Source organism: Pleurodeles waltl, chromosome 3_1, assembly GCF_031143425.1.
Source record: "Pleurodeles waltl isolate 20211129_DDA chromosome 3_1, aPleWal1.hap1.20221129, whole genome shotgun sequence".
NCBI lineage: Eukaryota > Metazoa > Chordata > Amphibia > Caudata > Salamandridae > Pleurodeles > Pleurodeles waltl.
In genome coordinates, this window is record NC_090440.1 from 1,644,774,568 (window position 1) to 1,644,796,729 (window position 22,162).

Sequence of the window (22,162 nt, forward strand, 5' to 3'; positions counted from 1 at the left end):
CTTTCTATTTATCAAGCTCATCTGGGTTTATTTCCATATCTCAGCCTCTCTGCCTACCTCTACCTCGAAGTATCTCTCGGTTTGCCCAGTGCTATTTTAAGGATTTTGGCGGTCTCTGAGAAGACATATTTCACCTGTTTATGTGTGAACCTGCTTCTGAAAGTTTGTTTGTTTGGTATCATGATTAATGAAGGCTTCAATTCGCATAAAATAGGCAGTAAATTACGAATAGGGGTCCCCGAAATATGTATGGCAGAGGTTCCAAAAATCCTTAAGACAACACTGGGGTAGGGTGATACCAAAAAGCGGTCAGAAATAATGCGTAGACCTTGGTGACACAGCACAGCTGGCGTAAAAAGAAATGGTATGCACAGATTGGCATCTTTTTATTAAATATGTATTTCCATATTCAAGTCAGTACAGTAAATTGTAATTGGGGGGCAGCCTCGGTTAGAATTAAGTACAGCAGGCATGTTAGACTACACAGTATCAGCTACAAATTATTATCCCTCCTGCGGAGATCAGATAAGACTAATGTATGCATCAGGAGGACAGAGGGAGGTGAATAGGTAGCGCGGTAGGTCAGTCATTGAGCACACACTCAGTAACCAGTCCTGGCCCTCCCGCCCTCGGCAGCTGAGGGAATCCCTTCCCCGCGGCGCTTGGCTTCTCCGGGGCACCTGTCGCGCGCAGGCCGGAAATAGGAGCAGCGAAGGAGGCGCCTGGAAGCAGGGCGGGGAGGGAGCGGCGCTGAGAAGAAAAGACCTTGTAGCGAAAGGTTTCAAAGGCTAGCAGCAGCAGGGCTCCAGAGAGGAGCAGGAGGCGGGGTTACAGATGGGCACAGCTAGAACTTGTTAAAAGCTGGAGGAGTCTCTGGGGAGAACAAGGACACCATTCAGTGCGTGGCGGGCAGGGACCAGAGCGAGGGCGGAGACCCGAGGAACGGAGGGAGGGGACCCGAAGGAGGGGCATTGCAGGAGCCGAGAGAGGGAGCGCAAGCACAGAGCAAGGTGCAGGATCCCGAAAGGGGCTGACTGACATACCCCCAGCCATGGCTGCCGCTACCAGGGCGATGCTCTTCCAACTGGCCCTGCACCTCCTGTCCCTCTGCGCCTGGGTGAGCGCGTTCAACCTGGACACGGACAACGCTATCCCCAAGGCGGGTGACCCCGGCAGCTACTTCGGATTTTCTCTGGCCATGCACCGGCAGTTGAAACCGCAAGACCGAAGAATGTAAGTCTGATGGTGCGGTTTATGCAGCTAAGATGCTTGGGTTTTTTGCTAACTGGTTTTGAAGGAAAGCTGGTGCTGGACATTCTTTCCTAGAGGCGCTGTGCCGGCTTGGTGCCCACCTTTCTGATTGTGTGAGTGGTTCTCATAAGCCCCTACCTCGTTGCCGCCCCTGCAGGGCTCCCCCAGCGGGTAGAACGAGAGCTGAGGTTGGCGATGCAGGGTCTTCGTGCACAGGTTGTAAAATAAGTGGACAGTGATTTGTTTTGTGTGCGTTCTTTTCGAGCGGGTTGAGGAGTGAGGGTAGCGAGAGGTCAGCTGTCTGGTTCTTGGAGTGCATTCCTAAGAATACTTGGTTGCGGACATTTCTTCTTGGAGTACAGGCTGGTGAAGGTCAAGTAAGCACTTCTGCGCCCCACATAAGTTTAGTAAGCGCTACATAAATGTTACAGTGCGCTGGTGGCATGCCAGCTGTAGTAGGCTGCACGGGTCCTCGGTGCACAGGTTGCTTGGGGCGGGGGTGTTCTGAACTGTGGTGTGCGAATCCCTGCACAAGGCGGAGGCAGGGCGAATGCAGCCAACAGAATCCCACAAGGCGAGATATGCATGACAACAAAAGACTGAGGCCTCCCTTCACCCCCGACCAGAGCTGTATTGTCTTCAGACCAGGAAAAGCCCAGCCTTTCCGAAACCAAACTCCCTGCAAGGAAGGCCCTTCCCATGAGATTTCACCGTGAGCAAAAGGGAAGCGCTGAGAGGCTCTGAACATGTGCTTCTCTCCTAACTAGTGACCATTTTTCACGATGCATTAAAGCTTCTACAGCTATAGCTCCCGGGTGAGAGAAAGGTAGCACACCGAACCTCCAATCTTGTGAAGGCTTTAGTACACATTTCCCAACTGAAAGAGGTTGCGTGCACTGCCTTCAAGGAGCGAAAAGCAAAATGACGTTGAGTGGGTTCAGAAATTCTTCCCACCAACTTAAAATCAACTCAGCCGTAAGCGTGCCAAAACTCCTCTTATATTGACTGTGTAGTTGTGGGTTTCTGCCCAGTACTGTAGCGTGAGTGGTCAGACATCTCACAGAACCGACAGCCCCGTAGAATGTCAGCCGCCTTCGGTATATGGTGCAGTCACTGGTGAGCTCGCGCACACGCCTTGGGGACTGGAACCCACTCTGAGAAGGTAGCACTGACTTGAGGCGGGTACAGGCCCGAAGGCCTCATCTTGTTGGCTATCTGGAAGGCGCGGTCAGCACAAAGGGGCGGGGCATGTTTCATCTGGCAGGCCAGTTTTTAAGGCCTGTATGTGTGGTTGGAGGTGACCTGGAGTCTAGGGAACCCAGTTCTGACAGAGCAGCAGTCTTCAAAATTGTACCCTCATACTTTTGGTCAGCATGAGTATGACATGTCACTGAATTTCCAGCTTCCATCAGGGGCTTTTCTGCTACAAATCAAAACTTTGGACACAAGTACTGTTGGTTTAATTTAAACTAACCAAGACTACAACTTCCAAACTGCTTTTTATTATTAAATCGAAGCTCGGGATTGGAGACGTCCGATGGAATTGTCTTTTGGTCAGTTCAAGTCTTACTCGGGGCTTGGGCACATGTTTAAGCACTTGTTAATTGCTACAAGCACGCACTCTTTAGTTGTCAACTTGGGTTGGCCACCCTTTCAGCATTGGGGACACGACAGACACCCCATGTCTAATGCACGTGCAATTGGGTGACTGTTTGTAAAATGCTTTGTAGTTGCTGAGGGGCTGGCTACGGGGAAGCTCGCTGGCTCTAGACGCGCTCTGGACTTTGCGCCCAGGGGAGGGAGGGCGCACTCACCTGTCCTGGTAAATGATTAAACTCGGGAGTAACCTACTGCAAACAGACCGACCTAACGGCCAGCTCGAACATTCATCGCCGTGTGGCTCCAGACGATGAGCAATTTTCCAGGGAAAGCCCCGCCCTGTTTACAGTGCAATTTCACACCCTGGAAGGCGCTTGTGAAAGTTTACTTTACACCAATGGAACTCCGGGCGTGCTCCTGCGATTGCCGGAGGCCGTTCGCAGAGGCATGGCGGGCGAACACGCACTCGAAATGCCCACAGTTACCCCGTGTGCACGACGGTTGATTGCTGTGACAGTGCCCGCTTTCAAGGGGGTTGCATGCAGCTGGCAGTCGGCCAGCTCACTAGCAGCTTCACTCCCTGTGCTCTTTCAGCTGAGGGCATCGGGTTTCCAGTGAATCTACATGTCGGCCTCTGTTGTGACTTAAAAGTGAGATGGGGCATCTTGCTGCTTGTACTAGCTGTGCCACGCAGGCCACCAGAGCGCATTTCAACCGTGGCAAAGCCTTCCACCCTCCGTTGACCACAAAATAACAAGTCTTTTGCGGTATTCCACCCACTGAAAAAGTGACGGGAGTTAACTTAAAACCGACCTATAGCGTTACAAAACACAAACCGGCAATGACTTAGTCATTAGGTATGGCTATTGTCGCGGTCCTTTACACACCGGCACAAAGCCACAAAAATTCAACCAACCATGTACACAGACCAACAATTACACATAGTCATGTCCCTTTTCATGCAGGTGTACCGAAAGATATCCACTGTGGATCGGGAGTCCTGGTTGATGTGCACATGGTGACGTAGATGCGCTTTAAAGTGGTCCCATGTCAGGCGTGAGTGGCTAATCCACTCCACGATGTTCTGGACTAAAAATATGAGGGCGATGAAAAAAGGCATCGTGAGAAGCTAAACCACGTGTACCCGACAGGCCGTTTATGGGTAAATAATATTCTAAATTACCTACTTTTTCCCAAAGGTTGGTCCAGTCCTCTTAAAGCTCCGGTGATCTCTTTTGTAAAGAAGTTCTCTAATTTATTATTTTATTTTTGTTTTCGGCTGCTTAATTTTCCATGTGTTCTAGTTGCAAAGTCTATTAAAGTCTAATAATGAGTCAGGGGCTTGCAGGACATGCCTCTGCAGCTTCCTGTTACTGAGCTGACCGAAAACCAGTTATTCACTTTATAGTACAGGTGCATGCACTGGCTGTTATATAGAAGGGGTGTTTCTAGTTTGATTACATTGTAAGCTCAGATCAGACTGTATCACAGTTTTCCATTTGCTTTTTGTCATATTTACTGCTGCCTGATTGCGAAAGGGGACCGGTGGAGATAGGATCTATGGACATAGATTCAGTGTGGGTGAGTGTCCCAAGACAGCGGAGCACATTTTATTAAACGTTGTTTCTGAATGATGCCGTAAAGCATAACTGAAGTCTAGAGGCAGTGCCGGATAGACCTTTTATGCCACTGATCATTTCCCCTGTGGCTTGGGACCCTTGGAGACCGGTTTTGAAATCCTAGGCCACTGCTGGTGCCCCTGTCATTTTCCTCTGAGATTTATTGCTGAATAAACAGGGAGGCCTAAAGAGATGGATGTGGAAAGTGATTAGAGAGGGAGAAGAGCGAGGTGAGAGAGAGCATTAATGAACGGAGAGAAAGCTTGAGGGAATGAGTGAAGCATGGATGGTTTGATCTTCTTTGCCAGGGCTGCTTTTGGTTCCACAGTCCGGCACCTGCCTTGAGAGGTAGGTCAGTCACAGAAGGCTTGTGCCTGACTGGAGCAATTGCCTCACTCTGGCTCACCTCAAGATCCTCTTGGAACCTCGAGCCCAAAACTAGATGAGTTTTCTATGATGTGGCATCTACCCGCCATCCACGCTCCAACTTCAGACACCAAGATTTAATGAAAGAGCAAGAAAATTTGAGGTAAAAAGGACAGAAAAAGAGATACCTTTGTATAGTGGTTGAATTGCACAAAGTGAAACCAAAAAACCTGGGATGAATCCCGTCTTCTCCGCTTAACTTAATGTGAGGCCCTAGGCAAGTATTTTATTTCACCCAGCCTCTTTTATCTTCCTTATCACATATGAGAGCACCTTCAACTATGTGAGTCCAGAATATGCAGTGTTCAAAAACCTTGTGTGTTTTGATTTAATAGACTGTAATGTTGCTCTACAAATAAGAATCTAGCCCACATTTATGGTGCGCATAACAACTATGCTCATCGGTCATCATTAGCATTGACATTAGGGCGGTGGGCAGGGGAGATCATGCTTAAAAATGACTTTTAATAAATACCTCTCAATGCAGTGAGTAATCATGAGCTGATATAACAATGTGAAACGATTCTGCATAGCAAAGAAATAGGCTTCTTTAAATGTTGAAGAGTCTATCATTTTTTTTACATGATGTTTGCTGTCTGGTTTACACGCCAAATACTTTTAAAACTCACCTCATGCACAGGCTCTCAGAGCTAAATCAGACCCGTGGCTCAGCTTGATCTGTTAATAGGGTGAGGTCGTTCTCGCTGACTATTTGTGAGGGTTGGGACCTTTTCTCAATGAAGAGCCTGCACGGCTTCCCTTCTGCTGCACATCAACTACGCCATGCATTTGGCTAATACAGAGCCCGATACTAGAGCAGTCCCGTATAACAAACAGTGCACCAAGCCTACCTTGACATGTGCCCACTAGAATGTCAAGAAAGGGAAGTAGTCATCCAGGCCTTTCATGAGGTTTGCAACAAAGAACAAAATGATGGAAGACATTTTCAATTCACCTCAGCCACTGATAATCACTGTAGGCCACATTCCAATCTTTTAGTTTTCACACACTATGTTACTCTTTAAAAAAAATAAAAAAAACAGCGATATGCAAATCAGTCTTGGTGTTGCTCCGAAAGAAACAGTCAGACCTGAACTGCCAGGCCAGGTCCCCTCTATAAGGCATCACAAGTTGCCTCAGACCATTTTGTCTACTTCACCACTGTGGTATATCTTGTGTCCTGTGGAACAGTGAGCGCAGAACCCACATCTGTGCGTACTTTATCCACTTTGGGTATCCTCTGTAACACAGCCACTGGCAATCTCTCTGGCCACATCCCTGGTCATAACGTTTCACACACTTTGCCACTCCAGACAGTGGTCAGCAATATGCAAATTCATTTTGGTCCTCATCCATAAGAAACAGCCCATCCTGAGCTGCCAGACAAGGTCCCTTGCATTTTGCCAAGACCGAGAGACAACAGACAATACTATCACTGCTGGAACAGGCTAACTGATTGGTAGTAATACCTAAATCCCAGGTGTAGCGCATTCTGCAAATATCAACCATAAATTGCATCAGTCCCACAAAAGGTTTGACTGGCACGCTTCATACATGAATTCTACCGCTTTCATATCTGTGCCTTGTAGAGTACCCAATAATTTTCTTTTCTCTTTCTCTATTATACCATGTAGAGTATCTCTCTTCTGCAGGTTCTGTTTTACACCATTTCACTGTAGTTAATGCTGAAGTGCAGCAGGTCTTAAATGTATGACTACTGTGGTCCCCCACGGAGTCATTACTGGAATCTGGGAACCCCCAATGAGTTGGCATCAGAAACCGGGACCCCCGGCTTAAGCAAATTTTATGATTTGAACCTCAAAACTCTAAATAAAAATATAAAAACACATTTACATCAAACAAAGGTTCAACTCATGATATTTTTGAGTAATCCACAATCAAATATACAAAACGTTTTCAAATTTGCTCCTTTGTTAATTAATACGTGCTTTATTCATTTTAACTCATTCATTTTAACTCTACTTAATTTTGTAAACCAGTCGCAGACCCTCGGTGTAGGCCTCACGGACCCCAATGGGGCCTCGGAATACAGGTTAAGAACCACTGCTGTAGTGTATTGCAAGCACAACGCACAGTATGCATCAACTACTACCAAACTTGTAGCTTTAGAGGTATCTGCGGTGTTTGGCACTGGGCCTGGGCCTCTGTGGTTCTTTACCACGTCCCAACTGCTCCTACATTTGCACACTGGGCTCTTGGATCAAGCATCTACCAGTCTGCTCTGTGAAGGGGTCCGTCTCGCAGCAGGTGGTGGGGGGGGGGGGAGCTGGTGTTACAAACCTTTCACACCTTTACCATTCACAGAACGCTCTGTCCAAATAATGCGCGTCAGGTTCATGAATTTGGTGCATCCCCATATCCTGATCTGCTGTTCTGCGCACACAGTCACCCAAATGGTAATTGTATTTGCTTTCTAGGCAATATTTAATTTAGGATTAGAGTAAGACCTGCTATAAAGAGCGTATCTATCAGTCATTGTCTCATAAGTGTACTAGGAGAACCTTAAACATTGGGCCTCTTTAGCCTCAGGAAAATCATACTTGCCCATGAGATAAGCAGGGCAGCCTCAAATAGGACTGATCCTTAGAAAAGCACCAGTGACTCAGAGTAAGCATAATGTTATATGCAGGTTGGGTGGTAAAAGATCCTTTTTTTATTTAAATGCGCAATGGGTTTTGATTGCGGGACACAATGCATGCAAGGCGAAAAATACTTTCCAAGAGTGCCTAGATTTGCAATATGACTGTTCTAAAGTTTGTGTAATGCACAATTTCGGTTTAGGCTGAGTGTGAAATGCAAGAAAAGGCACCAACCTCGTAAGCTTAATTAAGAAAAACATTTTCCTTTCAAAATGTAATACTTAAAGAAGGCCCTCTAGACTTTTTTGAGGACATTTATTTTACTGCTTTTTTCTCACTCATTTTTGTCACTGTTTTACATTAATAATTTCTCGATTTTTTTTTTTTTTTTTTTTTTTTTTTAATGTTTTGCAACGTTTTACCTAAAGTAGTATTTTTATCGCCCCTATAACGTGTTTGTTTTCGCGCCTCATTGCATGTTTGTGTTTTCAAATCAGACACCCCAACGGCATATATAGTTGCGGCTGCTGTTCCCGGAAGTCTCAGACACAACATGGGTTCCGTAATTCCGAGAGAAAGTTTGTTGTCTGCGGCCGGATTTATCCCGTGGCTTTGGTTGCTGGGAGGTTTCTTATGGTGGGGTTAACAGCGCACTCGGTTGTTTGGACAGCACTTGCTGATTGCGCATTCCTTATCTGTTTGAAAAGAATTCCACAGCTGAGCGCGAGCACGCAGTCCTCTGCCCACCATCCCCCAAACACAGGCCAGATAGAAAGCGCCCATTCGCGCATTTGTCGTGGTATGGAATCTGCCCTCTTTGGAAAGACTGAGAGCGCGTCTGCCATTTTGCGTAAGCCACGGAAGGGCACCCTCAAGCGCACTATTCATTTAGCTTGAAATAATCATGGTGCACTTACAAATAAGGCGGGACTGGGTGCGTTCTAGTTTTGTGTCACTTAAAATATGGACCCATCACTTTTCTTTGGGCTGCAAATAAGTCAACACATTTTTAGTTTTTTTAATACGAGACAGCCTATGGATTGTAGTGGATGTGTTTTACTGTTGGACAAGATTTTACTTTTTCTTACCACATATTTTAAGCATAATTGTATGATTTGTCACTATTGTAGGATATGTTTTGACGAGTCATTGCAAGTTTACTTACAACAGTTATGGGCTAGACAAAAATATGACAGTGGTCTGCCAGGTATGTACATCTCTCAAAAGTACTGTATGGCCCCAATTAGCAGACAACAGTGGTTTGGGTTTCCCTGGATGTCTGCAGTGAATCTTTTTTTCAACTATATTGTTTACGCCCTTGCAAAAAGCATAACCTTTCCAGAGAGCATGGAACGTCAATGCACTTGAGAAATCATACACAGCATCGTTTTTTTGTTTTTGTGGGTTTTTTTTGGAGACAGACCTCTTTTTGGTTGGAGCTAAACTACCGGGCCCAATTCTTTAAAATTTTTCCATGAGTAGGTGTTTAGCCTTTCCAGGAGAAAGTGGTACCCACTCCTGGATTGGAAAAAAAAAGAAAATAAACTTTGGGAATTTGATTGAGGACACACAGTAGCCTTTTTCGCCTCCCTCCTCTTAAGTAGTGATCACTTGATTTGTTGTAGTACTTCAGCAAGCACAACTATTTCACCAGGATGCACATTTCACCAGGATACACGTTTCACTGCGACTTCAGTAACCTAATTGGAAATATTCCTTTCTAAATTCTGGTAAAATTGTAACTTGCAATGTGTGAAAAGGGTGAGTCTTTCTTTCAAAAGTTGGTGGGGTCAGGGATGAGGCACACAAATTGGTCCGCAAAGATAGAATACAACTGTAAAATATGTACAATGTTCACACCTTTTTTGCTGCTTGTGTTCAATTCTAGTGTATGGAAGCCCCTTAAGTGTTGTAAATCCAGAGAGGGAAATAGGAATGGTTTTCCTGCCAGGCTCCACACCACACACTTACTGAACATGACCACTCTGTACGCTCTAGAGTGTTTCCTGTATTCCAGGTACCTCTGTCAGCCAGCACAATTTAATGTTTCCAGTCAGGTGCATACCCTATTGAGTGACTAAACAGGTGTATTCTGCACTCATACACTCGACTTCTTTACACTCCCCTCAAGTCCATAATAATACCTGAACTTCACCTGCCTGCCATTCCCCAGCTGCTGCGCGTACATGTTATCAATTGTGTTAATACAAATAGGACATATTGGGAGGCTGATACGACCTTTATCATGAAGGATGTGCTTTATGCCTGTTGCCTCCTTATGTTCTGTGTTCCATCCTCAATGCCTTTAGAAGAGGCTGATACAAATATAATAGACATCTTGGTTACTCAGCCCATGCCGCACACAGTAGGCACAAAAAATGACCAGCGCATCAGACAATGACTGCAATTGGCAACCAGCGGGCAGCTCTTGTCAGTCTCGCTTGAGTCATTCCAGGTTTTTCCTGTCTTGTACAGTGCTCCGATCCCAGAATTGTTAACTTTCCAAGACCAACATAGTAAACTTTTGAATGTAGTAAGTGAGGCAAGAGCTTGAAATTACCTTCTTATCCTCCAGCAGAGGCAGCAGTTCGGGTATATAAATGTTTCTTGTTATTGTTCACTCTAACAAGAGCAACCCAATACGAACATTTTTAGCCGATGTTTACAGCCAGCACTAAAAGTCCAGACATGAGACTTGAGGAGGAAGACCAGATGGAGAAAAGTATATTTAAAAAAAAAATACTCGAAAAGGTAGTGACTGAGTGGAGCCAAGTCCCAACAGAAATGAAGACAACAATATTGATTGTATTCGGATGTGCCTGAAGTAGGAACAAGGAAACGGAAAGGTATCTGTCTTTCCAAATAGGGTCGTTCGGTAAGGAGCAGGCCTGAAGTGGGCAGCCATGATGAGCCTGGCCCCCGTCTCTGCTGGCTAATGCTATTTGTAACTTTCCTTATTTTGCTGTAATGAACAGTGGCTTGACCTGTTTCCTCTTCTCTTACTAACCACAGCTCAGCGAGTTGGTAGTTAATATATATTTTTTGTAACTTTTTTTTTTTGTTTACCTTTAGTGCCTTGGTGGTAAAGGATATGATAAATGCACCTTAGTTCATAGTCTAAAAGTGATATTAGGCTTGAAGTTTACACATCTTGTGCTTCTCATTTTTTAACGCTGGAAAATCAATCCTTTTAAATGGGTTCATCGTTTCTATTTTCGCAATTATGTTTGTTTTAAAAAACAAATTAATTATGCGAGCACGCGGTGTCAGCATAAAGTTTTCCTGAAAACATCTTAAACTTAAGAGCAACGTGCAATGACTACATCTTTGGTTCCAGTACTCATGCTTACGTAGTTTAACATAATGCTGCTAGCAAGGCATAGGTCTCTAATTAAGCAGAGCCATAAGTCTACCAACACAGTATGTTTCTGTAAGTGCTGCTACTTATTTCCCTTTGGGGAGAAATAAACTGCTTTTGTTAATGATCCTTGTAAACCAAGTGTTTTGAAAAGTGTAGCTAAGTCTTCATTTGGTCAAACTGATATATATCCCAATAATTCAGTTGAATGCTTAACAGGCTAATTCTTATTACTTTTAATGAATAGGTGATGTGAGTGCTTCTTTTCTCAAATTAAAAGTTTTGAAAGGTCCCCCTCCTGTTGCTATATTTTTTGGCTTGTCTTACAATATCTAATCTAGTCATATAGTGTAACTGCGTTTACTGCAAAACAACACAGAATTCTCCCCCCCCCCCCACCTAGATCTGCCACTGAGCACCAAATGTGCAAAACACTGTCTTAATCTGGACCTTGAGGTCATTAGAAAGTAAGTTAATTGTAAAATATGTGTTTGAACATGTTTTTTAATTACGTCAGCAAGAGTTAAATCTTGAGCTACGGCTGACTATAGTTCCATTCGACATACAGCTATGCTGTGCACTCCTTAGGTTTGGGTTTTGACAGCAGAGCTGTTAAACAGAATCCCCTGCTTGTAAAATACATGATGGGGGTTGGTGCCATCCCTTTACACTAGTGGCTTTTTTCCACCATTGGCTTGGGACTTTATCAATCGGGTCCTGACTCCGTTCTGTGGAGAATCCATCACGAAATCTTGGGCCACGTGCACAAATCTCCAAATTGGGACATTTTTGAGCACAACAATGCTTATTTTGATGTACAAACACCAAACTGTGATTCTACAAAACCGCAATTTGTTTGTGATTCGCAGTATGGAAAAGGTGCGTTTAGGCTATCCCTTTCTAGTACATAATCGAAGTGATATGTATTAATGTTTTGCGACTCAATATGGTCGCAAAACATTATTTTTCTACAGTCTACTTGAAGGTATTAGTAGCCATTCCCACATGGAAAGTGATCCCTGTGGGACCTCTACCCTTTTGAGAATGTCACATTTTTTTTTTTTCAAAAGCAGGCAGTGGTCTCTTGAATGACTGCCTACTGTTTAAAAAGTGAAACTTAAACATTGCATTTTTTCATTTGAAACTTTTTCCATTTCCCTTTTTCTAAGGAAAAAAGATTGCTTTATTTCAAAGCAATCATAGACATGGTGGTCTGCTGACCCCTGCAGGTCAGCATCCCTGTGATGGCTATCATTCCTGTGTTAATCCTCATTAATATTCATGAGGTAGGTAGATTTGAAACCCAGAACAACTTAACATTTAACATTTTTACATTACCAAAAAGTAATTCGATAAAAATGTTTGCACCTCTTGCCTTTCCCACCAGGAAGCTTCTCATAAGTGCCTCCTGAATTCTGTGTTTGTCTTTCTTCATTTTCGAGAAATGAAATCAGAGCTATACTGAAGGCTCTGTTGCCTTCAATGCCATTTTTTTTGTTTCAATGTCAAAAGATGGTTGATTAGCTGGAGCCTCTATTATAGTCCGTTGAATCTATGACACTGCAATCAAAGGAGATGTTGCAACAGAAAAGTTCTCCACATGGTAATGGATGTGCACCCCTGCTCTGAGTGCCCCAACTGCTCTCTTGTCTGAATCCCGGCTGCTTATTTGTGTTTTCATAGATAAATACAGATCATGACCAGAAGGGGTGACTAAAGCGCTACCCTTAAAAATCTACTGCTTTGTCAGAAGTTAAACAGCCTGAGCACAGTGGTGGCATCGTACCGTGTAGTGATAGCAGGTCCCTTTTACCTGCATCACTGGAGGGAGGCCTATTACTCACTCACTTAAAGTTCTGCTGCTGTGTACTTGAGTCACCCTTGGCCCCCCATCAGATTGCTGTGCAGTGCATGTATGTTACGTGCATGTGCTGTGCAAGTGCCTGTGAGTGGAACAATATTGGGATAATGCAGTACTGGGCAGTGCTTTTATAATATGTGTGTGCACCCGATGTATGCCTGGCTATGAGTGGTACAATACATAAAGGATTTAGTACTGTGCAGTGCATGCATGTGCTAGGCATATGCATACCTGTGAATGGTACAGTACATGGAGGTTTCTGGATTCCATTTTCGGAAACCCAGAGCCGCTTGGAGAAACACAAGGCGAGGAGGTAAAGAAACTCCCCCCCGCTCCCACAGATTTGTTAATCGCTGCTTTCTTGCAAGTTGGATGGGACACCACTACACTTCAAAGAGTGCTCTTTGATTCCGAGAAAGGCAATGGGGCTGATGAGAGAATCACGTAGTGTAGGACTGGTGTCCAGGGCTAACCTTCATAAATACACATAACTGTGGCTGACATCCAGGTGTGAACTCTTGTCACTCCCATGGCTTACGTTTTGTGTCTATCAGCTTTGGAGTTGCTCCTTCTGTGACAGACTGCTTTCTGGAGGAAGAGACTGAAGAGTGGGCACTTGAAAAGGAAGCACACCCTCACATAAACTTAAGTCTCAGACTCTGAGTCACATTTGATGTCTGGAAATGAAGTATAAGAAGGGGAGCTTGAGACCCCAAAAACAGTCAGCTATCAGCAGAAAGTCAGGCTGTCTGGCTGTGCGAAGAGGAGAAGCTCTGCAAGACTTCTGCCTGCGTCCAGGACTGGAGGCCAATGCCTGCTAGTCTCCCAGGTAGGTGAGGGGACATCACCCAGGCAATCCAAGACCAACTGCACTGGAGCCTGGACCACCAGTGTCTGCTTGCTTTCCAAGACCACTGTGTCCTGTGAGGAAGAGGAGAGGGTTGGAAGGAGCAAGGTCCAGTGGGGAATCCTGTTGAGTAAATTCCCTTAGCAAGGTGTGCTGAGATGGCTGCTACACTGTTTGGGTCATTGCCCATGTGCAGGATAATGTTGATGACTCTCGTATGCCAGGGGGCTGCCGTGAACTGTGCTGTGATGGCTGATATGGTGACCAGGTCATTGCCTGTGTGCATTGGGATCCTGGCAACTGCCATATGCCAGGAGGGGCCTCCGTAGAGAGATTGCTTTGCTTAGTGGGCCATAGCCCATGTATGGGTTTCACTCTGTTGCCAGGAGGGGCCACCATGATGGAATGTGCTGTGACGTTTGGGGTGCAGCCTGTATGCAGAGGAGAGACTGACTTTGTATGCCAGAGGGATCACCGGGACCAAGGAAGAAGTGTGACCTGGACAGGATCATCAATGGAGGAGAAAGGCCACAGTGGAGAATCCTGACATGCATGACAGGGGAGTGTGGTGCAAAAGTCCTGACACTGAAGCTTTATGTCCCATCCCCACCCTTCCCAGCTACCATGCACCTTGGAATGGACTAAAGAACCTACCCAACCTGGTGTAGCTAAGATGAACCTCCGTTTCCTGTGGCTGCTCAAATGCACATCAGGAACACTTAAGAACCAAAAAGTGCAGCCCACATGGTCCACAGGCAATGAATTCGCCTGAATCAGCTGCTGATACTCCAGTGTTCACAGAGGGGGACGTGCTCTGGAACTCTGGTCACTCCGATCCTGCAGGTGCAGGTAAGACTGGCTTCAGATGACCTACCCCCAGGGGGAGCTTGCTTGCTAAAGAGCAGTTCCACCCTGGAACACTTTTCACTTTAAGAGTCGCAGTGGAAGTTTTGAGACTAGGACTACTAATGGGGCTTACCCTGGATGTTGCACATAGTGAATGGGGAATAACCACTATCTCTAGAGCAAGGAGGGAGTGGGCCATGGGGAACTGCCTAAGAAGCACAAAAGCCCTAACCTCTAGGGGACTGTGAAAGTTGTTTGTGATTATCTTATTTCCCTTTGCTGATAGCGTTAAAATAAAATACTTTTCTTTTTCCATAAAAGTGAGTATTTGGCTGGGCAATAATTTTATTGCTGCAACGCATATTCTGCCATCCCCAACCCCCCTCGTTCTTCCTCCCCCAAGGGAGCTTTGTGCTGCTTGAACCACGCTATTACTGAGAGTCAAGTGCTGAAGGTGGTCTTGGCTCAGTTGCTCAGGATCAATAGTAGGTCGGGCCCCTAGAGCATCAGGAGTAAAAGGCCTCAACCCCCCACAGTTGGGCCCAGTAACCCCTGGTTGTCCGGTTGCCATCTAAACATGGCTCTGACAGGATGACTATAATGAAGGCTCCCTTGCTAATTGACCACTATTTGAAACAGAAAAAAAAATTGAACTCTATTGAAAGCAAAGGAGCCTCCCTATAATCAGCCTTTCATTTCTGGTCTGGATTTAATATGCTTATCCTCCATGCATTAAAGCCAGACCTATTGGAACTTCTTTTAGGTCAGAGGAGAGATGCATTCAATTGATGAACATCTCTGCTCAAAAAGTGGGGTCAGAAAGGCCAAGATTGAAGTCTGTTTGGCAGAAATAGGCTTTTTTGTCATAAGAGGTGAGTGCACCTCCCAAGCAAAGGGAGGAGTGTAGCTTCCCAGCAACAGTTTTCGAATACTTTGCTCCACCATTAAATCTTTAATAAAAGGTAGCTCCTAGGCTTCATTTTTTAATGTTATTTATGTTCTTTCAATACAGCCCAGTGGGCGTGCCTTGATTTAATCCTGAAGTATGCTCATTTTTGCACATGTTTATGTAACATTAAAATATGCTTATTTTACAAGAGAAACACCCAGTGCCTAAACATTTAACTCACTGCTCAGGACAGCCACAATATGCCCTTTCTTGTAGACTGTAGCTAAACCTAGAAGCAATGGTGTGACACTTGCAGAGCCTGGCATCTGGAGTCTCTCTACAGGCCCCCCCTCCCTGACAGCCCTCACGCACAGAGGGCATTGCTTATTTCCTTTATTGGGGCCATGAAACTTCTCAGGCGTCTCTGCTTTTGTTAACTTCATTAGAGCTTTGTTGAGATGTGAGGCAAGAATGCTTGCAAGACTTTTCATTCTATTAACATAAAAAGAAAATACTTTTCCAGCCTTATTTTCCAATTTCTGTTCAGACATTTACACAACTCGAGCTAGTGCAGTCATCTTGTCTCTCCTCAAGGGCTTGTGATTTCTGATGCCAGTAGCCACCAGTGACCACTAAAATATGGCAGGAACATACAAAATTATGAGGCAGGGTTGACCAATTTATGTGGCAAGAAATGTCCAGTTCTGAATTTACAATGCTCTCACTCAAGAAAATGCTAGACCTGTTGCATTGCAAATGCTTGTTTTCATTTGTCAGAGGGGCTATGTCATCTGCACTTATCTCAATTTTCCCTGTAATCTTTAGGCTTAACTGGATGCTGCTTGTATACTAGACTTACATAAAAGGGATTTTGCTCAACCTTCTTCAGGCGCTGAATTATTTTGCTCTGGAAACATTCAGTGGCTGAAATTTTTCTGAACCACAACTTGGCTCAGCCCACTGCTGTATTCAAAGTCTCACTGTTTTTCTATTGGCTGTTTAGACGTGTCCATCTATGACAGCTGCCCAGGCGCAAGCATTGACAAAACATTTTGACAAAAAACTGATGCTTCTGAAAAAAATGGTTCAGCTTTAATTTTTTTAAGATGGGTTTGCCTGCCACAGTACAAGATCAACTCTTGGCTTTATTGAGGCTTGTGTCTTTTTTTCCCCACTAGTAGGACACAATTATTTTTTTCTCCATTTTCCGACCCTAAAGTTTTTATGTTTTATTTTTGTGGTCTTGCTGTTTTTTTTTTTTTTTTTTTTTTTTTTTTTATAATGAAAATCGGCCTTCAGGGCTTGCAGAGAGAGACTGGAAAAGCGAAGCTGGATTATGAAAACTCAACAGAAAAGGGCATGCAGTGAAAATTTGGCGTTTTAAGCCACTACCCTCAGTCAGACTGAGAATAAATGTAACAAAGGAGGTCTCTGTGAGCAATATCTTTCTACCTGTAACATTTGAGCTTGAAGTAAATATTACATATCTTGTGTAAAATGTATCGTTTTGTGTAGGCATAGAGACGAAGAAGAACTTATCTTTGAAACAAGAGGCGGCAGTGTCCCATCATCTTAAGGCACGCTGATTATTATACAGCGGTGTCTGTTCATAAGACCTTTGGGGTCTGCCTAGAACTTTTTTAATTTATTTATTTATTTTTTACAAAGTTTAGGAAAACCGGAGCACAGCCAGATTTTATACAAGATGTTTACCACTGCAGAAAATCTTTTAGGGCATCTCCTGGATCTGCTTATCTGCTACACCTCCTTAGAAGCGTTGAATCCTCTCACTTGCTTATTTTTCACTGGCCAAATTGGACACATCAGTCATGGAGTTCCTGGTCATCATGGCGCAGGGCCCTTAACTCTGGAATGTGCATCATGTGATTCCCAACAGAAATACCCACTGATACGGAGAATTTCTATCTCCTCCGCCACATTCCAGACTAGGAATGGTCTGGGACATCCAAAAGGGACATTCAGTCACACAACCACCTCCTACATGGAGAATATCGCAATGGTGTGTCCACTCTAGCACCACTGTCCATTGGGAAATGAATGGAAGGGGTGATCTCTTGCATCTCGTGGCCCCTGCTCTCTGTTCTGCGATAGTCCGATTGTGGCATGTCGAAATGTATGTGTGGGTCTGGTGGTGGTTGACCTTTCCACTTTGTGACTATTCTTTTGAAAGAAGAGTGATGGGATAGGGTAGTTGACCTCACCTGGGCAAGGGTTAATCTAGAGGTGAATGGTAAATGGCAAGAAAATATGGGTTTTGTGACCTGAAACATATTTCCTTCCTCATTCCTTTGTTTTTTGAGCCACGCCATTCCAGCTCTTTGTATCTGTTTACATTTGGCTAAAGATTAAAGTGAACATTAGGAAGGATGTTTGCAGTATTAGTGTTGACGCTCCAATTCTGCACATTTCTTTGGCTATAAAATTAGAAGTTGCTGACGTGGGAGCTTTTTGTTCCCCTTTCTATCGTGTGTTTTGCTTCCAAGGAAGTAGTTTTCCGCGTTTAGTTTCAGCGCTAAACTTCAGTATTGCTGTTGCAGTAAAATCGCTTCACAATGATCTGCTTAGCTCACTTCATTGGAGTAAAGCACCCCTCTCACTTAAGCACGAGTTTCTACTACAAAAGTAAGTCCATGAACGTCAATTCACCGAAATGCCAGGGGCAGCGGAAGTGACATCGCACGCCCTTTGACTTCCACTTTCACTCCTGCACATACTTAAACATACCCACAAAATCACACTTGCATACACTCTCTCTCACATTAACACACTCTCACGCGCAAGCACGCACGCAACATACATTTAAAAGCATTTTTTTACTAACCTCAGCTGCCATGGAAGGTCATATTCCAGCTAATTATTCTCCATTGTTATTCCACTAAGAGTGAATAATGCGTTATTATTCACTCTTAGTGGAGTAAAAAAAAGTTGCTGGAAAGCAAAGGGAGCCCCAGCTGGTGTCCTTAAGGACGAACCTGGCACCGAATTTGCCACCTCCGAGGCCAGGGGCCGCAAAGGCAGTGCAAGGGGTAGCAAAGGGCAAGCCGGGGGTCGCAGCTGCGACCCCTAAATGACGTGCGTAAGTAAGTCTGTTCTGAAAGTGGACTTGGACTAAGCCTCCTTACATATTAAGGTCATGGCAAGACAATGTTTACCAATGCGGTTAATTTCTTGTACCCGGGGCAGTCACCATGCCATAATAATTCAATTTCTTAGGAGAAACAAGACACCTGTGGTGGGATTACTGATTACTAAATTCAGTTTTAGCCTAGTGCTCTCCTTTCTAATTCTCTTTGCAAGTAACCGTGATGTTCAAAGCTTTTATCAAGACTCCGATGTAAATGACATTAAATCATGACATGTTCTGGAAAACATCGAAGCCATCAAACCAGGAATATTGGCAAGGGGCAGCCAACCACTTCTAAGCTAACTCTTTGATCAACAGGCCAATCAGAGGGAGGAGGTTGGGCATAAATGAAGGCACAGGAAAAGTCGAGTTGTGTGGCTTCAAATTACCCATGCCTACTCAAACTCCACACGCACTCTAATAGCTTCAGTTTGAGTCACTGGTAGCTTATAAAGAGCACTGTATAACGTGGGGAAGATTAGCAGTACTGAGTGTAGTTGATCTTTTAATGTCTTAAATATAGTTGAAATTTTGTTGGGATATGTGGACAATGCCCCTGGCTTAAAATAAAAAGCTTTAAATACCTCAAATCTTACTTGGAAGTATAGTCCTTAGGGGGAAATGGGGGGAGGGGGGTATAAAAATGCCTTCTACGTGGAGATTCCCCTCCATTTTAAAATCTCAGTAGTCTATGCCTTTTCCAAAGGTCGTAATCTCACCCAGCCCCCCTTTGGCCACACATACTAATCTATTGAGTTAGAATGTACTGGTTACACACATATAAATTAAATTTAGTGTTCTTGAACAACAGCAAAAACAAAAAGATTGCCTCGAGGAATAAGAAGTGTAGCCTTCTTAAGGAATGGGATCATGTGGAATGATTTTGCTTCTCAAACGATTATTGGTTGACACTTGATTGGAAGTTACCCAATGTCCATGGAATTGAAAACCTGCTTTAACAACCAAGCTGCAGCCATCTTTAAATTGTAAGTAGGATGATAGCCTAAGATGTTTTGGGAGCGACTGGCAATGGATTTAGTGTGTCTACAAAAAGGTGTGATACTCTTTTTACTTTTTGACGACCATTTAGGAGAAGATAGGTGACTTTACCACTGCGCTCTAGAGCTGCCTGAATTCTCTTATGTTTTGCGCACAGGAGCATGTTGAAAAGTGGATATTAAATGTAAGGTTTTCATGCTGGAAGGCTGTGTTTTTTGTGTGACAGTCTTACTCTGCAGCAGTGTTGTCCCCCGTCACCTAGATGGTATTGTGGCTTCTCAATTGTATCTAATATAATAATCTGGGATCATATAACGGATACAAACCACAATGGTCTAACCATGTAAATAGATCCCATCTTGGGTTCTGATTTGTGTAATGGCTTATTACTTTATGCATGTATATATTTGTAAGTTTCCTTTTGCTTTTCTATTGGGCATATTTCTGGTAAAGCTGCCAGCCTTTTGCAATTGTCAGTGTTTGGCTTTTTTTTTTTTTTTTTTTTGCTTTTTATTATTATTATTTTTGGGTCTGGTTTTCACAAAACATTGTTAGGGAATGTACTGGACCCTCTTCAATATAAAATAAAAAATGTCTGAAAACAAAAATATGGCTTTGGTCTCAAAGCACACATTACCATACTAGTCCGTGGCACTTAAAGAAATTGCATTGTATGTGGAAGTGTTCCTTGTGAAGGAGCAGAATGTCCCCCCTTACAATGAAGTTAGCCAATGGCCCCGTGTTGTATTCTGCAGTGGACAGAAGAAAAATGAGAGTGGCTCATTAAGAGACTAATGGATGAATAGTGCTGTCTGAAAGTGTCTATGACTTTATTTCATGTATAATGTTAGCAAAACCATTTTTATTTTCCTAACACCAGACCCAATACAAAACGGTGTAATGTGCAGTGTTCCTGCAGATGCTCTCTGACTGACTCCCCTGAGCCTACATTTCTCACTGTCTTCTCTGTCCCTATTGTAAAGCCATGCAGGAGGTGATATTGCATGTTAAATTAGGCACTGAAGCAAAACATGTTATCAAGAGGGTATGGTCGCTGTCAGCAGAACAAAGGATGAAAAGATAGTCTCCACTGAATAAGAAAAAAACATTAAAAGAAAAAATATTCTAGATGGTTCCTGACTTTGCAGGCAATAGTATGTTTTCTGGCAGTAATCAGTGAAAGGGTTTTATACATAAGTAAAAGTTAGCTACATTGTTGACTTTGTGCCATCCTATACTGGCACTACACTTACCACTTATGCTAAAGTCCTTCAGCTAACAAAGACCACTTAGATAGATAATCTTCAGGAGTGAGACGCGGGGCTTTGTTGCAGTGGGGCAGAGGGAGCGGGGGCAAATTAATACATTAAAAAAAAAATATATCACTTATCTGCTCCGCCCCATGCCACTCCTTCCCAGTTGCTGCAGGTAGGCACAGGCTCCCAGCCTGCTCTGCGGCCAATCCTGACACTGCTCAGAGCAGCATCAGGATTCAATGGAAGCGCCAGACTGGGACCTTGTGCAAGCTCTCTCTAGCCTGGCAACACTGTGCCTGGCTGGAGAGAGCCTACTGCGCTTGTGTGTTTGGCCGGCCCGAGACCTGCCAAACATACATCCGCAGTGAGGGAAGCACACAGTGCACTCCCCTCATCTCGTCATCCCCAATGCCCCGGCCCTTTAACAAACAAACAAGAGAAAAAATACATGGTTTATTATCTTTTCGTTTGTTAAAGGTGATTTGCTGCGGTTGTTGCTGGTGGTGGAAGGGGTGGCGACGCTCCTCCGCCCTAATGGAGGAGCCGTGCCTGGTGATCTTGGATTCATGAGGTCATAATTGTAACTGAGAACTATTATATTGAATACCAACTACTCACCATAAATCATAATTTACGCGCATGCATCTCTTTTTTTCGCATGCACATATTTGTCATCAGTATAGAGTGTGAAAAATCAGCTTTGTTTCCAGATCTATAATAGTGCAGATTGGGGGTAAAAGGGAGAAGAAACTTTTGTTGGACTAAGGCTCATTTTTGTTGGAAGGTAATATTTTACAAGAAAACGGGAACAATAAAAGCTACCAACCTCTTGTTCTGCCACTGGCCAATGATCAACAGGATTCACCTTTCGGGACCCATGTAAATGGTCCTCCAACTGTTGATTGTGCATTAACTTTTACCAGCAGATGAAGGCTCTTATGACTGTAACTGAGTCTGTGAATATTTTTGCTTTGATACGTTTTTGATACTCCTGCGTGGAAAAAAAATAACATTATAGGATAGTCAACAACTGCAGAAAAATCAGTTCCAGAAAACGAATGCCCCCTTCTGTACGGGTTATAATGCAAAACTGGGAAAACGAGGAGCACATCCTTTCTCAAATGTTTCCAGGTTAAAAAAAAAATTGAGCATCAACCCATGACATGATTTTCAAAACATAAGGTGGCTTTCAAATATTTCACTCAAAAATGATAATGTGAGTCATGGTCTGTTTTTCAGAACTAGGAGTAAACAAAACCATTACTTTCAACTCTGCTCAAGAGGAGTCGTGTATTTTTTTTGTGTGAAATGGAGAATGATTATTTCAGTGGTGTTCCAATACAACCAATAATACAACAACGCAAAAACAACGAGGATGTGACCGATCCACCGCCAAGCCAAGACAGAAGAGGAAGACATTTTCTCAAATTGAATTCCACGTCTTGCCAAATTAAGTCTGATCCACT

At 43.9% G+C, this 22,162-nt stretch overlaps 1 protein-coding gene across 3 annotated transcripts in view; it reads left to right on the forward strand.

Moving 5' to 3' along the window:
• Window positions 1-749: 749 nt before the first annotated feature.
• Window positions 750-22,162, forward strand: part of ITGA6 (integrin subunit alpha 6) — a 179,756-nt gene continuing 158,343 nt past the window's right edge. The window contains exon 1 of one of the 3 annotated variants that reach the window (XM_069225341.1): window positions 750-1,233. In XM_069225341.1, the coding sequence (XP_069081442.1) occupies window positions 1,052-1,233 (182 nt within the window). In that variant the 5' untranslated portion in view covers window positions 750-1,051. The remainder of the gene's footprint in view (window positions 1,234-22,162) is intronic. The other 2 variants (XM_069225340.1, XM_069225342.1) reach the window with 2 other exon arrangements.